Source organism: Streptopelia decaocto, assembly GCF_964273445.1.
Source record: "Streptopelia decaocto genome assembly, chromosome: 9".
Classification (NCBI taxonomy): Eukaryota; Metazoa; Chordata; class Aves; order Columbiformes; family Columbidae; genus Streptopelia; species Streptopelia decaocto.
The window spans coordinates 15,801,398-15,821,335 of record NC_138664.1 but is presented as its reverse complement, the minus strand read 5'-3'; the positions used below and the strand labels follow the sequence as shown (position 1 = coordinate 15,821,335).

The 19,938-nt window shown below is 39.0% G+C and overlaps 2 protein-coding genes across 2 annotated transcripts; one reads left to right on the top strand and one right to left on the bottom strand.

Annotated features, from left to right (window-relative positions):
• Nucleotides 1-110: 110 nt before the first annotated feature.
• On the bottom strand, nucleotides 111-8,913 carry MPHOSPH10 (M-phase phosphoprotein 10). Its single transcript, XM_082060998.1, has 11 exons — nucleotides 8,774-8,913; nucleotides 6,560-7,208; nucleotides 5,569-5,714; nucleotides 4,977-5,151; nucleotides 4,558-4,699; nucleotides 4,066-4,133; nucleotides 3,203-3,340; nucleotides 2,864-2,974; nucleotides 2,521-2,628; nucleotides 1,759-1,989; nucleotides 111-321 (listed from the first exon to the last, which is right to left on the bottom strand). The coding sequence occupies exons 1-11, from the start codon at nucleotides 8,848-8,850 to the stop codon at nucleotides 172-174; spliced, it is 1,995 nt and encodes a 664-aa protein (XP_081917124.1). The 5' UTR covers nucleotides 8,851-8,913; the 3' UTR covers nucleotides 111-171.
• A 1,599-nt stretch (nucleotides 8,914-10,512) lies between these two features.
• MCEE (methylmalonyl-CoA epimerase) lies at nucleotides 10,513-19,450 on the top strand. Its single transcript, XM_082061073.1, has 3 exons — nucleotides 10,513-10,629; nucleotides 15,596-15,936; nucleotides 19,258-19,450. The coding sequence occupies exons 1-3, from the start codon at nucleotides 10,599-10,601 to the stop codon at nucleotides 19,408-19,410; spliced, it is 525 nt and encodes a 174-aa protein (XP_081917199.1). The 5' UTR covers nucleotides 10,513-10,598; the 3' UTR covers nucleotides 19,411-19,450.
• The last annotated feature ends 488 nt before the right edge of the window (nucleotides 19,451-19,938 follow it).

The following is a 19,938-nucleotide window of genomic DNA, read 5'->3' as shown; positions in this document are numbered from 1 at the left end:
ACTTTCTTTTTTTGGAATAAAAAGACAAAATCACAGTTCTGTGGTAGAAAATAGAAGTAAAGCCTAAAGGAAATTGTCACAGAATATTTTAAAGATCAAACCTACTCAAATTCAGCGTTCATCTAGAAATGTTTTAATATATACAATATCCCACATACATAAAAAGGTAGATTACAATTTCAGTTTGTGAACAGAGAGGGCTTTCTGCTGCTTCTGTTTCTTCTTTACTTTGGTTGCATCTTTGATTTGCATTTTTACTTGATCTTGCAGTTGAGAAAAGAAGGCCTGGGATGATTTCAAGACTTTGTCTTTACCTTCATCCTGTCATTAGACAAAATATTTGTTAAAACCAAAAGATGTACAAACAGTACCATTACCATTATATGTGAGAAATCAGTAAGTAATGTATTTGACTTGAAAAAAACCCTGATAATTGCTTTTCAAGGATATTTTTCACTGCAATCTTAGAGCACTCCTGCTGTCTAAAGAAACAAATAAACACTCCTTTTCTAACTAGCAATTACCATGGTACGTAAGAACAGGCAGCAAGAACAGGTCCTTGCACATCATAAGCTACAAATACATGTCTGCTCTGCTTTTGAAAAGATAAGCATAAAGATTTTATAAGTAATCAAGTGATTTTTCCTATTAGTTTCTAACATCTCAACATTTCAGATATTTTAAAAATTTAGTTTATATGGTATCATAGGTGGTACACAAGTTTACTGTTTTACAGCACGCAAAACAAAACCAATCGGATGAAACTAGAGAGGCTCCACAGTAAGAAATAGAAAGTTAAACAGGAATATTCTATTTTGAAATAGCTTAAGTTACTCGAAGCTCAGAAAGAACTAAATAGAAATGTCATCCACAATTACGCATGCAAGTCCCACTTAACCAAGCAGAACAGTTCAAATGCAGGAAATAGGAGCATTAAGTATTTGCAGGAACACCACCGTGTGAACTTTGCAATAAACAAAAAGTAGTACCTAATGCAAACAATCATTTCCACTTCGTGAATATACTTTGATAGAAAGTAATTGTATCATACTTTTTTGTTTGTTTTTCCATATCTAAAGATTAAGTTGCTTACAAGTTCAAATATATTTCATAATCTGAGTAAGCTTATAATGTTCCAACAACCATTCAGGTATTATTTATTCATAATTAAAGCAATAACACCTACATAAATACGCATTATAAACAAGGGAGTCATTGCAAAGTGCAACCAAAGCTGTATTTTTTCAGACCTCTGTACTGACATGATGCTGTCAGGATACTCAGCAAAATCAGGACTAAAAAGGCATTCAACACTACTTTGCATAAGACAGTTATAACTATGGAACAGTCCTTCCAAAAGTGTAGTTCAAAAGAATACAGGGGGAAGGGGTGGGAGGAAAAAAAAAAAAAGAGTATGCTTTGCATCTGCCCTTTTCATGTCTTCTTCCTACCTCTTTCTTTCCAATAGCTCCATTTATCTTTTGTATTTGCTCAGATATAAATAAGGTAACAGGGTGTGGCTGGTAAGCATATGTACTACTTGTGTACAAGAATTTTTGAGGGGATGGACAAAGATTAGGAGATGTACTTGTGCCAAGAGGGGTAGGAAGGAAACAAACCCTACACTTCATAATTCTTTGTGTTAAAGTTCCCCTTCCTCTCTCTAGCTAAATATTATCTATCCTTGGGATTCTAATATTCTAATATTCTTTAGCTGGGAAGCTCTAAGTTATACAGGATTACTTAAGAGAGCCTTACCTTGAGCAGAGTTGCTTTGCCTTCCTTTGTAAGCTTTTTTAATTTTGCTGCAGCAGCTTTTTTGCTAAGTTTTGTGCCCTGTTCTGGTTTCATCTTTTCAAGAAGCTTTTGACGTTTCTCCCTTTCTTTCTGCTTCATACGTTTACGGAGTTTTTTCTTTCTTCGTTCTCGTTTTTTGTCTGTGGGAGTCTTTTCTGCATCTGTTTTTACATCACCAGCTTTGTTCTTTTCCTAAAAAGAACAAGATCTTTAGATCCATAAATGTGCAAAAGAAAACACTCGTTTCACAGCACTCAAGTCTGCCTTAGTGTTTCCATTACTTCAAGCATTCAGCCAGCTAAGGGTGATGCCATGTAAAGACAAAAGCCAAAAAGCGGCTAAAGTTGGGAAGTGGAATTTGTTCAAATGATTGAAGACATGCTAATTGCTCTTCACTGTTGTCATTTAGCTTTCTCCTTCCAAATACTCATATATATGTTGGGAAAATAATTACCATCACATAATAGTCAAGAAGAAAATCAAAGTATACCATAGCTTAGTGTAGCCAAATAAAACTACCTCTTTCTCCTTCTTCCAGTTATTAAAAAAAAAAAAAAAAAAGGCACCTCACCCCCCAAACAACCACCAACACTAAAATGCAAGAAAGTCCACAAGGTGGGGAACCCAGGCTGGGGGGGCAGCATTGCTCTGGCAGCCATTACACCCTTCTATCAACAATAGAGATCCTCCTCAGATCCTTACGTGACTTCCATTTATATTTACCTTGATCTCCTCTGGTGCTAAGAGAGCAGCATCGCTAACAGCAACAGGCGCTACTTCTTCCATACTTATAGCTGGAAGGTTCGAAACGATTTTAACTTCTGGCACAGGCTAGAAATAAGGAAACATATTTAGGACTGAGCACACCATCTCACAGCAGCTTACAGCTAACTGAAGATACCAAAGATTTGGTCTTGTTTAGAGGCAACTACAGTGCATTCAATATGAAATAAGAACAAGCTCAGTAACATTCAATGTTTACATTCCATTTCCCAAATAGAATTTAAAGTATCCCCCTTCAAAGAGGGGGAAAAATATCCCAATGTTATGAAACTTATGTACTTACTGGTTTGGGTGTGAAGTGGAAGTTACAAAGTGCATCCAGCTTCAGGAAAAGTGAATCCATCATTTCCTGAATTTCTTTGTGTTCAGGATTTTCTTCCTCTTCAGTCTTTTGCTGCATTAATAATACAAGGTTACTGCAACACCATTAATAAAGCTATTTTACTTTAGCAAGACTGATAACAACACAATATACAATTCAGAGCCATTACACTGGTGACCGCTCAGAGAAAGATCGAAGTACTTCCACAAAGCAGAAAGCAGAGTTAGCAGTGTACACATGAACATATAAGATTATGCGGTGTGAACCTCAAACTAGAAGGAAAGGCATTGTTTAAATTACCTGGTGAAGTTTCATGTATTCTTGCTCATAGATCTCAGCAAGACTCAGTTTACTCTTTTCATGATCCAAAGTGATACGTTTCTTGTATTCAAAAGCCTCCTCTTTTGGTTTTTCTTTTGGTACTACATCGTCCCATGCCTGAAAAAGTCATAAATTAATGACCAAATGCAACTACAGTCAAATATCAGGTACTAAAACTCATTTTTTTCATAATACTTATCTGGCACATTAGTTTATGCATGTGGCTTCCCGGGAACTCATAAACTTTCACGCTTTCATTTTGAAAAAACAAACAAACAAACAAACAAACAAACAAACAAACAAACAAACAAACACTTACGGCTCTAGCTTATGTGCTTATTTTTAGTGGATCAAGGCAAAAATTGTATAACAAATGTGTAGTTTTCTTAAGTACTTAAATACTCGCGCCCCCACATATAGCATTTTTAAAAATTCAGCTAACAAGAAGCCTCAAGATGTGTGATACAAATCTATCAGTCGATTTTAAGAAAAATAAACAACTGAGTTTTGGTTAGTCTTTAGAATACTCAGAGTGCTACATTTATGGTAATAGACAAAATTTACAGACTGGTATTACATTCCAAATAAACTCCTTAAGAGTTATATCTGCAAACACTTTTTTTTTAAGCGCACCAAAACTAAGCATATAACAGGCATGTAAAAACAGAGCTCCTTAGAAATTTAGAGACACATTCATCAAAGCAAAATAATAAAACTACCAGCTGTAGAAATTAAGATAACTCTACACCTCATGTTTTAAGAGCTTTAAACTCACCATTGGAATGTGCCCTGTGAAACGAGTCTACAAACAAGTAGAGAGGAACAAGAAAGATAATACTAACCTCATCCAATATTCTCTGTTTAATGATGTCTTCAAGCTGAAAAGTAGTTTCTTCCGTGATCACAGGTGCTGAGAGGAAAAGAGAAGAATTTTAAGATGAATGTTTCTCCAGCAAGAAATACTTTTTTGTTCTACGAAGAATAAAGAACAGAAGAAGGAAGTAAAGCCTTCAAAAAATTTAGTAATTGAGGGCCAAGTAAGTAAATAATGTTTTCCTCTATGTTGAAGAGACTAATCATATTGTGGAAGTCTCTTAATAACTAATCTGCCATCGAATTGAGGAATTTTCAGTTAATTTAAAAATGAACAAAGAAGATTACAGCTTCCTGTAGTACCCACTACGAAAACGCACAACCTCAAAAACACACTATGAAGTTTAACTTAATGTTTTGTTACCCTGCTCTTGAGTCACAGGTATTTTCAGCAAGGTCAAAGGGAAGAAAAGCCAATGTGACATTCAACACACTTCCCAGAAAGCCCTCTCTCTACTTACCCATTCGGACCGCATGGTCAAAAAATACCGTTTCCTCCAAAAGGCTGTTTTCAGGTCGTTTTCGTCCAGTCACTTCTCCTTTAAGCTGCCAAGGCTTTTCCTCTAACAACTCTTCTTCTAAACTTTTTATTTTTTTGCTCATCTGAAAAACACCATTTCCGAAGAAGTTTAAAACACAGAGCTCACAAGTAAACTCATAGCAATAAATTAATACTTATTTCAGGTACTTCTAACTCCTCATCACATAGAGATGTGAGAATATATGATTGCATATATATATGATGTAGATAAGCCACTACTCTTTCCTTACTTTGTAAATAGCTGCTTCATATTTGCCACACTCTGAACAAATTAAACAACAATTTTTTTAAAAATGGCCACTGTTTCAAAGTATTAGTAAAATAAAAAGAAACAATTACCTTTTCCTGTCTCTTCTCAAAAGAAGACTTTATTTCACTGGGATCGATGCCCTTCTCTAATTTCGTATCAGTAACATCCTCTGTTTCACTGTCATCTGGCAAACTAAAAGTGACTTTTTTAGAGGCTTCTTTACTTCTCATATTCTCCATCATCATTTCATTAATATCCTCAACCCTGTAACATTAAAATTCAATATAAAGGTTGAACAGCCTCTATAATTTTTTACATGAAGATATTTCAGACATTAGATGTTTACCTGTTACAACTAACGCACAATTAACAAATACAATAGGCTTTCATTGAAACCTAAAGGCAGGGGACACCAGGGAAGCTTCTATATGTTAAAAATAACTTTCAAAACCCAAAGTTACAGCTATTAAATTATTTATTCAAATAAATATCAAGAGACAATACTCAAAAGAAAAATGAATAATCTACCTTTTAAATAAGGTGACAATGCAAACCATGAACATACAACAGATAACAGAATGAGAAACCACAACTAAAGTGAGCCTGGAATTCACACTTTTCTACTTCACTTAAATGTAAAATTAAAAGGTCATTTTAACTGCAAATAAAGCATATATTTACTCAGACATGCTTTCTTCATTCTCCTCTTCAATAGCACTGTCTGCTTCTTCTTCCTGCTCATCTTCAACATCATTAGCTACTGAATCATTGTCATCAACCGGATCAAAGAAATCTTTGTATGTCAAGTCTCTAGAACTTTTAACTTGCTAAGAAGGGGAGAGAGAAAAAACAAAATCACAAACAAAAAACCAAAACCTGTTAAGACTGGCAGCAGTCTAAGGGTATCCTGTCTTTTAAAGTCTCTAGCACCTGGGGAATAGCACTACTTGTGTAACAGTGATTCTGTTTCATGAAGCATCAATCTCTGGTAGGGCATGTTAGTAAAACTAACCTCTTTTGCAAGTATTTTAAATATTCTATCACTTAAATTAATTTCCAATTTCAACGTCTACAGATGTCAAAGAGTAGTAGATTTTGCGGATAATCCGTTGGAATGCATGGATGTTCCCTTGCACCATAGGCATAGTTCTTAGTCGCTGGGGAGAATCTCTGGTAATAATAAATAATAAAGTATTTATTTTTGAAACAAGCACTCAGCAACTTAAATCAGAGTTATAGAGCCATGTCCCTGGAAAAAGAAGTTTCCCAAAGCCCTTTGCTCTGCATCAGTCACCTTAGTGATCTCTAATTGCCAGATGTCAATGCTGAGTGACATGTCTTTTTCATTTGCTGGGTGATCTATTCTGCAATTCTGCAAGGTTTCTTGTTTGTATTTCTTGTGACATACTAGCTCTTCCTTTATTCATGCAACACGCAAGACCCATTTAAAGAGAGACTGGAATAGCAGCACAGTATGTTCTTTTACACTAGGACATTTTGTTACCAGATATTAATGTAAAATATATTATTAAAGTAAAGCCTCTGAAGTCATCAAATCAAATTTTACTTAGTTTCTACTCAGAGTTCAACAGTTTATAATCACCCTAAGAGACATCATATCTTGATTTAAAGGAAAAGAGACATCAGAAAATTAATTTACTGATATTCTTACTTTAATTTTATCTTCTTCAGACTCTTCATCTTCATCATCTGAGATGACGTCTTCAAAATAATTAATTTCTTCTTCTTCCTCCCTGTTTTCCTTCTCTACATGTTCTAAAAAAGCTTCCATCTCAGCCAGCTTGAAAAATTTATCATCCACTATAGATTTTCTTCCCACTTTCTTCAATGTGGTTTCCTTGGATGTTTTAGTTTGTTGCTCCAGTGCTTCAATATCAAAGTCAATATCGGAATCCTCGTCGCTGTATTTCTGCATTATGCTTTCCCCGAGTTTACTTTGCTTTTCTTTAGGTTTAATCTTATCTTTTGTATGAACATTCTTCTGTTTGGTTTCTGCTTCCATTATGTTCTCTTCCAGTTCCTTGTCGCTGCTGGTCTCTGCATCAGAGCTATCCTCCTCCTGGTCTGAGAGAAGGCTAAGATCTTCATCCTCGGCATCCCTTGCAATGGATTTCTTGAAGAAATCGAGAACTGCATTGTTCTGGAGTTCTAGTTGTTGCCAAATCTGTTCTTCATCAAAACTTTCTATCACCAGCTCTTTTAGAGGACCCCCACGAACTATATGACTTCCCAGAGTTTTATTCAAATCATAGAGAGTCTTTGTTAACGCTCTGAAGTCAGAAGCCAGTCCATCTTGTACACTACAAGTAAGAAAAAAATTAAGAGCTTCAGAAATCACAATATCTAATATTAATATTTTATTTTCTATTTTGCAGAATTTATTAGCTTTCGTTCATTTTACACCCATTAAGTTAATCACACGCACCTCTTTTTATGTCTGCTCAGGTATTTTGGTGCTACAGAACAGCAACTTTCAACAGTTACTGCTGTTGCTTAACTTTTTACACATCTCTTGGAGTACTACTACTAAACATTCCTAGAAATTAAGACATTGTAATTGTTAAGCCACTCAGCTTCATTACACTTTGTGTATGAAATAGCAGCTGCACAGAATATTCCACCCTTTAATAATTGCATCTTCTTATATTTCAAGCATATTTAAGCACTCCAGACACTTTGGGGAAGAGAATCACAGAATCATCTGATTGGAAGAGACCCTCAAGATCATCGAGTACAACCATTAACCTAATGCTGCCACTAGACCATCTCCCTAAGAAATTCATCTGTGCATCTTCTAAACCCCTCCAGAGATGGTGACTCCACCACTGCCCTGGGCAGCCTGTTCCAGTGGCCAACAACCCCTTCCAGGAATAATTTTTTCCTAATATCCAATCTAAACCTCCTCTGGTGCAACTTGAGGCCATTTCCTCTTGTTCTAATGCTTCTTACTTGGGAGAAGAGACCAAGGCCCTCCATGCTACAACCTCCTTTCAGGCAGTTGTACACAGTGATAAAGTCTTCCCTCAGTCTCCTTTGCTCCAGGCTAAACAGCCCCAGCTCCCCCCGCCTCACCTCATCAGACTTATTCTCTAGACTCTTAACTAGCTTTACTGCCTTTCTCTGAACTTGCTCCAGCACCTCGATGTCTCTCTTGTACTGAAGGGCCCAAAACTGAACACAGTATTCGAGGTGGGCATTCACCAGCACTGAGTACAGGGGGACGGACGATCACTTCCCTAGTCCTGCTGGCCACACTATTCCTGATGCGAGCCAGGATGCCGTTGGCCTTTTTGGCCACCTGGACACACTGCTGGCCCCTGTTCAGCCAGCTGTGAACCAACACTCCCAGATCCCTCTCTGCCAGGCACTTTCCAGCCACTCTTTCCCGCTGCCTGGGGTTGTTGTGACCCAACTGCCTTGTTGAACCTCATGCAATTGGCCTCAGCCCATCGACAGTACAGCGCTAGACACCTCAAACATCCGAGATACAAATCCTTGGTTTCAAAAAGGTAACTGCCTTCCTACACTGCCTTACTCCTCAGCTTCTATATTTCCGTAGTCTCCTCCAGTTTTTTCTCTAGAGTTACCAATGAATGGTTCAACATAGCTGATAGAAACAGAAACATTCCTTGCCCAGTTCCCGAAAGCTGAAGAAAGGCACAGGACACTGCAGCAGCGGCGGCAGAAGCCCCAGCCCGCTCTCGCTCCAGGCGAGCCCCGCAGCACCGGGGCAGCTGAGGGGCACGCGGCCTCCCCGCCAGCGCACCGCGGCCCGCCCGAATCGCCGAGCGCGGGGTCCGCACACGCACCCGGTCCCGCATCTGGGGGCTCCCCAGCCCCTGGGACACCCCCAGCCCCGCAGTACCTGAGGAAACGCTCCGGGCGCGCCGCAGCGGCCCCAGCCACCCTGAGTCCCGTCTCCAGGCCCCTCACTGCCGCCATCTTGCCCCGGCCGCGGCGCGTGGAGCCCCCGGCACCGCCTCCTCGCGGCCGCCGGCTCAGCCGTCCGGGCGACTCCTGCGGCCAGCGCCGAGGTTCCGCGCACGGGAGTTCCGCCCCGCGGAGCGAGAGCCGGCCCAGCCCGGCCCCGATCCAAAAGGATCCCGGCCTCCCAGCCCGCGCTTTTGTCACAGAACCGCGTCGGCTATTCATCTTCAGGTGGGCCTGCTCGCGTCGGCACTGAACCGCAAGCAGGGTACTGCAGAGTCATCCACTGATGGCTGCTGCCTCCTCCCCTTGGAAAAGCGAGGTATTGCTCTGGATTGGGATGTTCAGCACTGAAAAACCTGCTCTAAATATAGTAAAGCTACAGTCATCTTACTTTGCAGTTTTGTCTCTCTGACCTAGATGCAGAGGCTATTTTGGAACGGCACATTTCCAGCTGATTCTGTGAGCAAAATGCCTAACATTACCTGGCGTCCCCAAGCTCCCTAACTCTAACTAGACACACATTCACACACCTATGCAATTGGTGAGCACTGCCCAGTGTTCTTCAACTGTTTTGCTAATTTATATCACATAGTTTCCTTAAAGTTCATTTTATAAAGTCAAATTAAGCACTACACCCACACACCCTGCAGAAGAAGCTGCTGCTGCAGCTGGGGGAGGTGATCTGCCCTCCTCCATGCTGCAAAATGCATCAGCAGGGCTGCTGCCCATGCTGCACTCACCTGTCTGCTGCTGTTCCCAGCCACCCCAGCCGTTCAGCTGCTGGATCCAAAACTGTGACCAGCCTTCTAACTTTGTTTTTGCTATTGCCTTTGCTGTTCCTCTGCTGCTTTCATGTTTCCTTCTTATCCAAAAAAAAAAAAAAAAAAGTATTTTCGGTGCACAGAAATCAAAGCCCTGCTATGCAACTTCAGTGAGTCTTCTCATTGGCACTTTGTACCCTCCAAATAACATGGTGTGGCGCAGGGCCCAGCCAGCAGAGGCATGAGTATGACCTGTACCTGTGCTTCTCTGAACATCATAAACTTATCCGACACTTTACAACCTAGGTTGGAAGCAGAAAGTGTCATATATTGAGACTTCTAAATAGCCATCTTGGCCACTGATTTTGATCTGCACTTTTAATTATCCAGATATTATCAGATTTGAAATGGCACAAGCTGTTTATCACAGCAACTTGCAATGTCCCATGCCCCTGTCACAAGAGGAATGCAGCACCAGAAGACAGCCTGCTCATTGTCCAGAGTCTCTTCTGCACAATGCTCTAGTCAGAAAACTTTGCCTCTCTACAGATGTTCCTTGCTATAATTTGCCTCTTTTGCCCTTGCTTTTTCAAACAGCGCCCAGAGCGGTCCCTGCACAGTCCCGCAGCAGCACGGCTAACTCTGCACAGCCGCCCCCCTGCAGGCTTCGGTTCCCCCGCGGCCGCGCACGCCGGCTGGAAGCGGCCGCAGCGCTCGGCCCTTCCCAACGGAGCTCTCTCCTTCTGGGAATGCACCGGGCAGCTGCGCCCAACCGCCCCAGCGAGGGCTCTACGGCCCCTCGGCGTGACACTGACATTGCCACTCCTACGCCGCGTTACCAAGACGCTCCCGTGGCGCCGCTCCTAACACCACAGCCGCGGGCTGTCACCGTGCCGATAGGCTCCCGCCCGGGGGCGGTGGCAACGGTGACGGCGAAGGGCGGCCGCTTTCCGGGACCAGGCCCGCGGCCCGGCTGGGGGCGAGCGGCGGGGCGGCGAGATGGCGGCGTCCCTGGGGCGCGCGGCGGCCGGTAACGTGGGGCCGGGCGGGGCGGGCGGCGGGGCCGGTGAGGGGCGGCGGGCCTCAGGGTGCCCGCTCCGGCCTGGGGCTCCCGCCCCGCGGCGCCGGGCACTGCCGCTCCGCGCTGGGGCCGGGCTGGCCGGCAGGGCGTGAGCGCGCCGGCCCTGCCTGCGCTGCAGCGCGGGTGCGGGCCCGAGGCTCTCCGTGAGAGCGTTACAGGCCACAGCAAAACGGAATTGCTTTTATAAACGCAAACAAGGTCCTCTGATCCACATGATACATTAACAGCTTATGGTATCTGCCTTGCAATAAACTTGTGCAGCAAACTTATGGAGCAAGGAGAAGCTCGTCTCTTTACGGTACAACTTGGAGGCCAAATGCAAAATATTTCCCGTTCCTTATAATTATCTGGACAGTTCACTCTCTTAGAGTAGTAAGTACGGGCAGGTTAAACTCACTGTACCTAAACCACACTAATTTACTCAGTTGCCATACACTGCAGGAGAAAAGCAATTGACAGACTTGATGTTGTCAGTGATCAACCAGTGGGACACTGGGAATGAAACACCTTTGTATAATTGCACTGATGGAAGAAGCCAGAGCTGCAGCAAAGTGAGACGCAGTTTCTAGGAACTATTGAGCCCATCTGTTTCCCACAAGCCACCTCCAGCATGGAGCAGAGCAGCACTATGGGTGACCAAAGTAAGCCTTGTCGGCCGGCAGTTTCCAAGATGCCAATGCCACCTTGAAACTGCTGGGATTTCAGAAGGGCCAGACTCTGCCCGTTCTCAGTTTGTTGCAGATCACTGATACGCAGCCCCTGTATGCCAAACTCCCTATGGCAACAACGTCCTCACCATACTTGGGAGTTTTTCTCAACCTGAAATGGCTGACAATGGAGCAGTGCCCAGTGACAAGGTTCTTACTGTGACCCACTGTCACATAACCTCTGCACAGAGAACATGACTGAATTCAGTTGGATTTGGCTTTGATTATTAAGCCATGTAAGTCAATGAACACTTCCCCACACAGGGAGCAACAAGGCTATGAATAAACATTTGAAGGATGAGGGTCTCACTTTACACTTGTAACTTCATGTTCATAACCTGCTCTGTTATTGAGTGGGTCAGTTAGTACAACTGTACATATTTAAACTCTGATGTGCATAATAGTAGTACATCAGTGAATCATTAATAGAATAAAACCCAAATAGAACAATTTAAAAGTATTTTTCAAATGAAGCTGAAGAAGATGACAAACATTCTGCAGTATCACTGAGACTAGGAAGCCAGCAACCGTATTTGAGAGCAAGATCAGCTGAATCTTCTCTGAAGGACAAAATTTCTAGAAAAATTCAGATGTGGTTGTTAGTGTTTGAAAAATGAGGTCTTAAAAAAACAGTAGGGGGAAATGCTGTATATACTAGGAGAATGAACTGCTTGCATGAATTTGGTCTGCATATGCAAGTTTTTCAAGCAGGATATGTATTTGGATAGATATTTTAGTCACGGGGTCCACTGGCTTCAAAAGAAGCAGAGAAAGTAACTTTTTTTTAACATTGGAGAAAGTTTAGAATTTAATAATTCTGTAGTCAGTGAAGAAGTGCTTTCATGATTGAAGAATTTAGCCACAGCAATTAATAGGACCGTTTTTTTGATATATGCATAAATGTGTTTCTTTCCTGAAACACAGAAGTGATGGGGTTTCAATCTGAAGTTTGCTGAAAAGCTTTCTTTTTCACCGCAAGGTCGTATTTTGATTATTGGGTTAGAAGACGACTAGAATATTAAGAAACTAATATATATATTTACTAATTTATATAATGCAAGGAAAACACAAACGCTTTTTGTTTGATCTCAGTCAATTCATACTGGTAATTATGGGTTTAAAATTAAAGCTCAATATGCATATGACTAGAGCTAGGATAAATTCACAAGACTTCACAGAATAAAGTGAAAAAAACCCCAAAAAGCCAAACCTGCTGAAATGAAGACTCTTCTGCCCCTACATACTCATAGGAAAAATATATAGGGTTCTACCACCCAATCCATTAAGTGAGAGGAGGAGATGGAGAGATGCATAAATAATATTGTCATATGAGTGGGCATTTAAGTATCTTTGACTTTACAAGAATCTTAGGAATATACTTACTTTTTCAATAGATTATCTTTCCAGGAAACACCACAAAAATCAAGCATTTTTCAGAGAGAACCCAAAATAGCATGTTATATTCCTTTTGCTATTGCTTCTGTAATAGCTGAGTAACAGGCTGTGCCTCTATTTTCTGTCAATTTACTTGAAAATAGAGAAAATACAAATAAAATTGTAATAACCGTGTAGTCATATGCCCTGTGTGAAGTACAGCAAGAATTACAGATGGGATATGTCAAAAAGAATGGGAAAAATCCTAGCCTCTCCCATCAGTAAAGACTGATTGAAAAATCTACATTTGTAGTATTTCTACTGAATTGTGGTCTGTTAATAATTAGAAGATGGAATGAAACAATAAAAGGTTCTAGGAAACGTAACAAATTATATAGTAAGTGGTCCCTATCTTGCAAAGGATTTTTCTCTTGTGGAGAATACTGACCTCCTGTAGGTGGAAGAGTATTTCTTGCTTCAGCAAGAATTGAGTGAGGCCTTAAGAAATTATTGTAGGAAACATAGGTGCTTAAGTAGACTATTAGGTGGACAGAAAAGATCATTCTGATGTTTCTTTTTTTAAATTTTTAATTATTTTTTTAATGCATTATTTACTCTGGTGATCTGATCAAACTCTAGTCTGGTTAATTATCAGTTCCTCTAATTATGCCAACTAGATACTGCATGTTTCTTGGTTTGTACATTATAAACATTGCATAGTATTGGTTCCTCAGGCAATTGCTTTGTTCACCCCAGATAAAGCTGCATTTAGATGGCAAGTCTATTTACGAAATAGCTCCAGCATAAACTTTTGAAAAGCAAAAATTTTTCGTTTATGTAGGAGTTGCTAGGGGATTTTCTTCACATGTAAAAAGTTGAAAAGTACTTGGAAGTATTAAGTTGCTCTACTATGCTAGTATGATAGCCTAAAAGTAACAAATGAAAAAGAATTGTGCAGAACTTCTGGGTGTGGTGAAGCAGAGGACAGGATGTACTGTGTGAAATGCTGGCAAGAAATATTCCAGGGCAGTTACTTGCATAACTGGACAAGTTGCTGGAAATAATTAATGTAGGATGTCAATTTAGTATTATCAAAAGATTCTGCATAGACTTACTTTTGTGATACCTAAGTCTTTGGAAAGATGTACATTGTGTGTTGTAATTTTAATCTCAAATACACATAAACACCTCTTCTTCCATTAGAGCACAACCCTCAGAAAGGCTTAGATTTAAGGACTGTATCAGTTGTCTTTTTGAAGAAAAATTAACTGATAGCTGTAGTCTTGAATTCCTGTGATATGGTAGTTCTCAGTTTTATACAGTGAAGCTAGCTGATTAATTACAGTTACTACTAACCTTTCCACTACTACTAACCTTACAGCTACTACTAACCTTGCAGAGTACAAAGAGTCTTAAAAAATGCAAGCCATGCTGTCCTCAGTGTATGCAAAACATCCAGAATCTCAGTGCATCCTTTGCACAATCTCAGCAAAATAGCACATTTGTGAACTTAAAGCTAAGAATCCTCAAAGACTTTCAAAATGCTGCGATGCCTCTAGCTTGGCCTTGAGGCACTGGGAACTCTCACATGGCCTTAAGCAAACTGGCATGAAATTAAAATGTATCTATTTTATGAATATATCCTTTCATCTAATTCTAATTATGCTGCTAGAAACAACTGATACGATCACAATTTTTTTCCCACCCCAATGCCTCCGGATTCTAGTACTCTGACAGATGAATTTTTAATGTAATTCTTTTGTTAATATCCTCATTTTATTAAAAAAAAGCAACCCTAGAACTATTTGTGAGCAATACAGAAGTTTGACACAGTGCAAAGTTCAGTACTGCCTTGTCAGAGCAGTCAGTGAAAAGTTCTGTAGATATCTAAACAGCTTTTCATGACACTGAGTTTCTCCATGACTTCTCCATCTTTTGTATACATTAGCCCTTTGTGTCATATGGTCATGCAATATTATTTTATAATTACCTTTGTATTTATGATGAGCCAAATCATATTCCTTTGCTTTTGCAATTCACACTGAATTCAGTGCCACTAGTTGCATTTCAAAAAAAATTGTTATTGGTCAGTTCGACATGATATTGGTCACGGTACTTAGAAGTAAAATATTTGTAAGCGTTTTAAAACAGATCCGTGAAACTAAGTATAAGACTTGTATGGCATGTGAAAAGCAAAAAGGGCAAATAATCATTGGAGAAAGAGAAAATAAGAAATCAAACTCAGGAGATTTTTGGATTTCTTAAGCCTCAGATGCAACATAACATTTCTTTCCTTGCCTGGGTTAGTTCTGACAGCTGAGAGCTCAAGTCTTTTATCTTTAGAATCTTGCAGTATTGGTTCTGTCCAAGGTTTTGTTTGGTTTTTCATGTTTGTTTGTTGTAATTTCTAGATGTACATGCGTATCCTCATTTCTTTCTCTATTTTGTAAGCAGCTCTGAAAAATCAGAAGTCACTTTTAAGTACATTATACAGTTGACCGTTACATTTGGCCATGTGTTCCTCTTTTTAACAGGCATATATAAGCATTTACACCAAATCAGTGCTTGGTTGATTGGTTTGTTAGTGTTTTTTTTTTTGTTTGCTTGTTTGGTTATTTAAAAAATAATTCTGAATTATTACATAGTCTCTGAAAAAAAATTCCATCGAGCTGTTAGCATTGCAGAATAATTATTTCTTTGGTTGCAGTCTGCCTTCAGCTTTGCACACTGGTGTGCTTATGACATAGGAGTTATATAGGCCTCATTAAAAGGGGAAAGAGAAGATATTGATACTTTCTCAGGAGCATTATATCGGTGCTTTTCACTTTTTTCAGGGCTTCTTACCAGATTGCAGACTTCAACTCCCACAATACAAACTCTATCATCATCGAATTCCTTTTCTCAAAACATTCCAAGCTGTTTGTGGAAACTGGGCCGACTTAATCATGTAGCAATTGCTGTACCTGACTTGGAGAAAGCTCAGTCCTTGTACAAAGATGTGTTAGGAGCACAGGTGAGCGAGACTGTTGCTCTCCCTGAACACGGTGTCTACACTGTTTTTGTGGAGCTGGGAAATACCAAGCTGGAACTTCTACACCCTTTAGGAGAGAAAAGTCCCATTGCAAGCTTTCTGCAAAAAAACAAGACTGGAGGAATGCATCATATCTGTATTGAGGTATTTAAACACGATATATCATATGATAAGATGGAGATATTGAAGTATGCATAATTTTTTCATAGGTTTGACCTGTGTCAAGAACACGTATATAAGGCCGTCGTATTTGTGAAAATTTATATTACATAAGAAGAAGTCTTAAATGTGTCTTTTTTCTGTTTTCAAAATCACAGTTCAATTTCATGATAATTTTTTCCTCTTCTATGCTATAAAGATTAAACTGGGGAGGGGAGGGTTAAGTATCCAGTGTGGAAGGTGGACAAGCCCAATGGCTTGTAAAGAGTGTTTGACAGGTATAAACTTCCTGACTTAGAAAGGACACACACTGGAAAAATATGGAGTTGCAAGGTTGAGCTTAGGTGTAGTTTAGATTTTCACAAGTTTCTTCCTGCTTGATATTTAGTTGCTAATTGTATACAGAAGTCAAAAAAGATTGTTAGTTGTACTTAACCAAGCAGCAGTAAAGTCTCTGGAGTTTCTTCTGTCCTGTTCTTCCTTGTCCATCAAAGAGAAATTGATCTGAAAGTACACAAGATGTAAAGGTGCTGGGTAGCTATCTTATTTACTGTACTCATGTTTTAGTGTATATTTTTGATGCAAAATTTCATGCTGCTGCCCGTGACATGTTCTTAACATTTTACAGATCTGAGTCTTTATTATTTCATGCAAAGTGTAATAATAAAAAGTAATGGGATTACTGATGTGGGTAAAAATTGTTTTCAGAATACATCTAAAGAACAGTGTTTACTGTTGCATGCTTTTATGCAGAATTTAGAAATTTTGCATACATGCAGGCATTGCAATTTTTCTTACATTGTCTGCCTATTTACAGATATTCAAGAATATCAATTCTGTTTAAATTTACCCTAAATTGTATTGCTAGGCAGTTCTGCTATAGATACGTGAAAGACCACAGCTGAATTTAGAAAAGGGGGGTTGTAGAAGAAAGGAGTGATTTGCATTACAAATGAAAAAAACCTCCAGCCCTCTGTAAGACCAGTGGTACTTACAGGTGCAGGAGAAAGAAGTTGTAGGCATTTCTCTGGAATAAGAGCTCAAAGCACCCAGAAGTTTCAAGTATATGTAATCTCTTTTAAGACTCAAGTATATGTAATCCCTTTTAAGACATTTCAAGAAATATTTGCTACCAGCTGAATTTGTTCTATGTGGATCTCCATTTTGTATGAGAGATTATGTTTTTGCAGATAAACCAAAGATGGCTGTCAAGGGAAGTCATAATGTTAATTATGAAAACTGAGAAGAATCGGACATGCTAATTGTACCATGTGCGACAATGCAGAAGTGTTGCATTAAAAAAGAAATTTTTAACTGTATAGAGTAGGTCAAGCAAGCCAGGAGTCATAATCTAGTGGTTTATTTCCATTAATTGGATATTGGATGAGCTAGAGCTACTTGCAGCCAGATTTTCCTGAACGAAGTCTTGTAACTCACTAATGGATTCGCTACGCAAAAAAAAAAAAAAAAAAGATGATTGTTCTAAGTCCCTCATGTTTGTCTCCAAACAAGTAGAAGATTATAGACTAATATATTAATACATAGAGAAAAATGCAATCCATTGTAGGCCTGCTGTTTAAGTGGGACTGAAAACAGATTTGGTCACTACCATAGTCAATGAAAAAGATACTAACCTCCCTCTTCCAATATTCCAGTCTCCTCAGAATGGAAAATCTTACAACATCAAAGACCGAAATTCTGAAGTTTAGCAAAAATAGTTTCCAGAAAAACTGTACAAGAAATTCAGTGTCAATTAATTGTTCATTTGCAATTTAAAAAATATTTTGTAGAAATATCTTTCTATGAACAATTTTAGTGCAAAAAGCTGAATTGTAAAAATTCATTCGGTATTGGAGAGGAAGCCTGACAAGTTTATCAAAATGCTTTTTATTTCTTCCTTCTGTCTTATTATTCAAAGGGAAATTTTAGACAGATGTTTTGATAGGGAATTTGTTTCAGACAAAATGAGCACTTTACAAAAAATTAAATTATTCCTGACCAGCTATAATTGAATTTAATATCTGCAATTAAAAGCAATCTGGATGCTTGGTAGAATAAGAGAGAAATCTGAGCCTAATATTCTCCTAACATGGATGCATCCACAGGCTTTCCACTGTTTGCTCTGCTTCCTTGGGGCTGCAGGAATTCATGCCAGCTGAGCCCAGGCACGGTTCCTCTCCCGGCCGTCTCCACAGGACAGGAGCAGCAGCTGCAGTGGCTTCTCTGCTTGGTGAAACAACCTGGAGGGGCCCATAGCACATGTTACATGTGCTGTTTTATTTTACATTAAACTTCAAAGTAATTTCTTTTTTTAGGAGACTGGTAGTGCTGTGTAGGAAGAACTGTAGTGAGTTCAGAATTTTCATCAACAAAGCTCCTGCAAATGAGTAGGAATTAACTGATTTATATTCCTCTGAATTAAAGCTAGGTATTTACTACTTCTCTACAATGGCATCATGCACATTTATTTACCAAGTTATGTCCAGACACCTCAGTCTTGAAAAACAGAAATGCCCTTACTCTAATTCTAGGTCTTTATTGCTTATTGACTATCGGATTTGTTAAACTGAGAATGAATGCATTTAAGGTTTGACAAAATTCAAATTTAATCTGATGACATGACATCAGAATTAAGATCACATTATACAGCATAGACATGTTTTTGTTAATTATGTATTTCTGCAGGGATCTGTACTGAAACATTATGTTAAAGGCTATTATTATATTTAAGTTCAATAGGAAAACCTGGGTTTCTGTTAATTCCAGGATTTTCTTAGGAAAATTTATGAAGCTTAACCTACTCAGAAGGAAGACACATAAATCTAAAAGGGACTTTCCTTTTACCTTCTGCCCTCCCTTTTCACGAGCATCTAATAAGTCAGTGTTCTGTCATCAGTTAGACAGGGGGGCATTCTTCTTTAGTTATTGATAGTTTGAAAGCAGTTTGATCTTCTTAGTAATAGTAATGCAGAGTTTAGATTATTTATGGAGTCCTTATAATGCAACAACAAAAAAATCAATAGGCTTTGTGCATGAGTGATTTTTGTTTAATAATTTCTTAAATATAGCATAATCAATTTAAACAATATTTTATAAAATATTCAAATAACAATTGAAACTTCTGTAGGAATTTTATTTTTAAGGCTAGATGTTTTTAAATGGTTTTATAATGTAATTTATTTTCAGAATTATATTAGAATTCAGAAAAAACATTTTAGTAAGTAATTATCTTATTGCTCCTAAATGTAAAATCTGCATAACAGTGTAATATGTTAATTTCTGTGAACTGTATTTTTCTTTTATAAGGTGGATGACATAAAAGCGGCCATGACAGAACTGAAGAAAAAAAAAATACGAATATTGAGTGAAGAGCCAAAAATAGGTGCACATGGCAAACCTGTGATTTTTCTTCACCCTAAAGATTGCCACGGAGTCCTTGTGGAACTCGAGCAAGCTTGAGCTGTAATATTCATAAATAAAACAATAGATGTGCTGTGAAGTTACTGAGCTGGTGCTGGGAATATTGATGTGGTATTCCGTTTTTACAAGTTTGCTGTAGTTCCTGTGGATTAAGTACAGCTTTTGAGTACTGAAATAGTGCTACAGATTTAGGGTCATTCTCTTTTTGTTGTTGTTGTTGATCTGATTTTTAGAATTAATATGTTGATATTTCTTGATTTCTCTGTGATTCTAAAGACAAATACATGAGCCATTACATATGTAACATAGTAATTTATGTTCTGTGGTCTCATGTTTGCAACATGGTTTTACCTCTGTAACCACAGAAACTGTACAGTTTCTAGGTCATCCCACATTATTTTGTTCTACATTTCAGAGCAGAGACCCACTTCTTAGTGACAACAATATAGTTTAGATATTTCCTTCAGAAATAAAGGAAAAAAGGAACATTGTATTTTCAGTTTTCACCATTCAAGGTATGTGCTTCACACTGATTGATTGATTCATGCAACAAAAAAAAATGCTGAT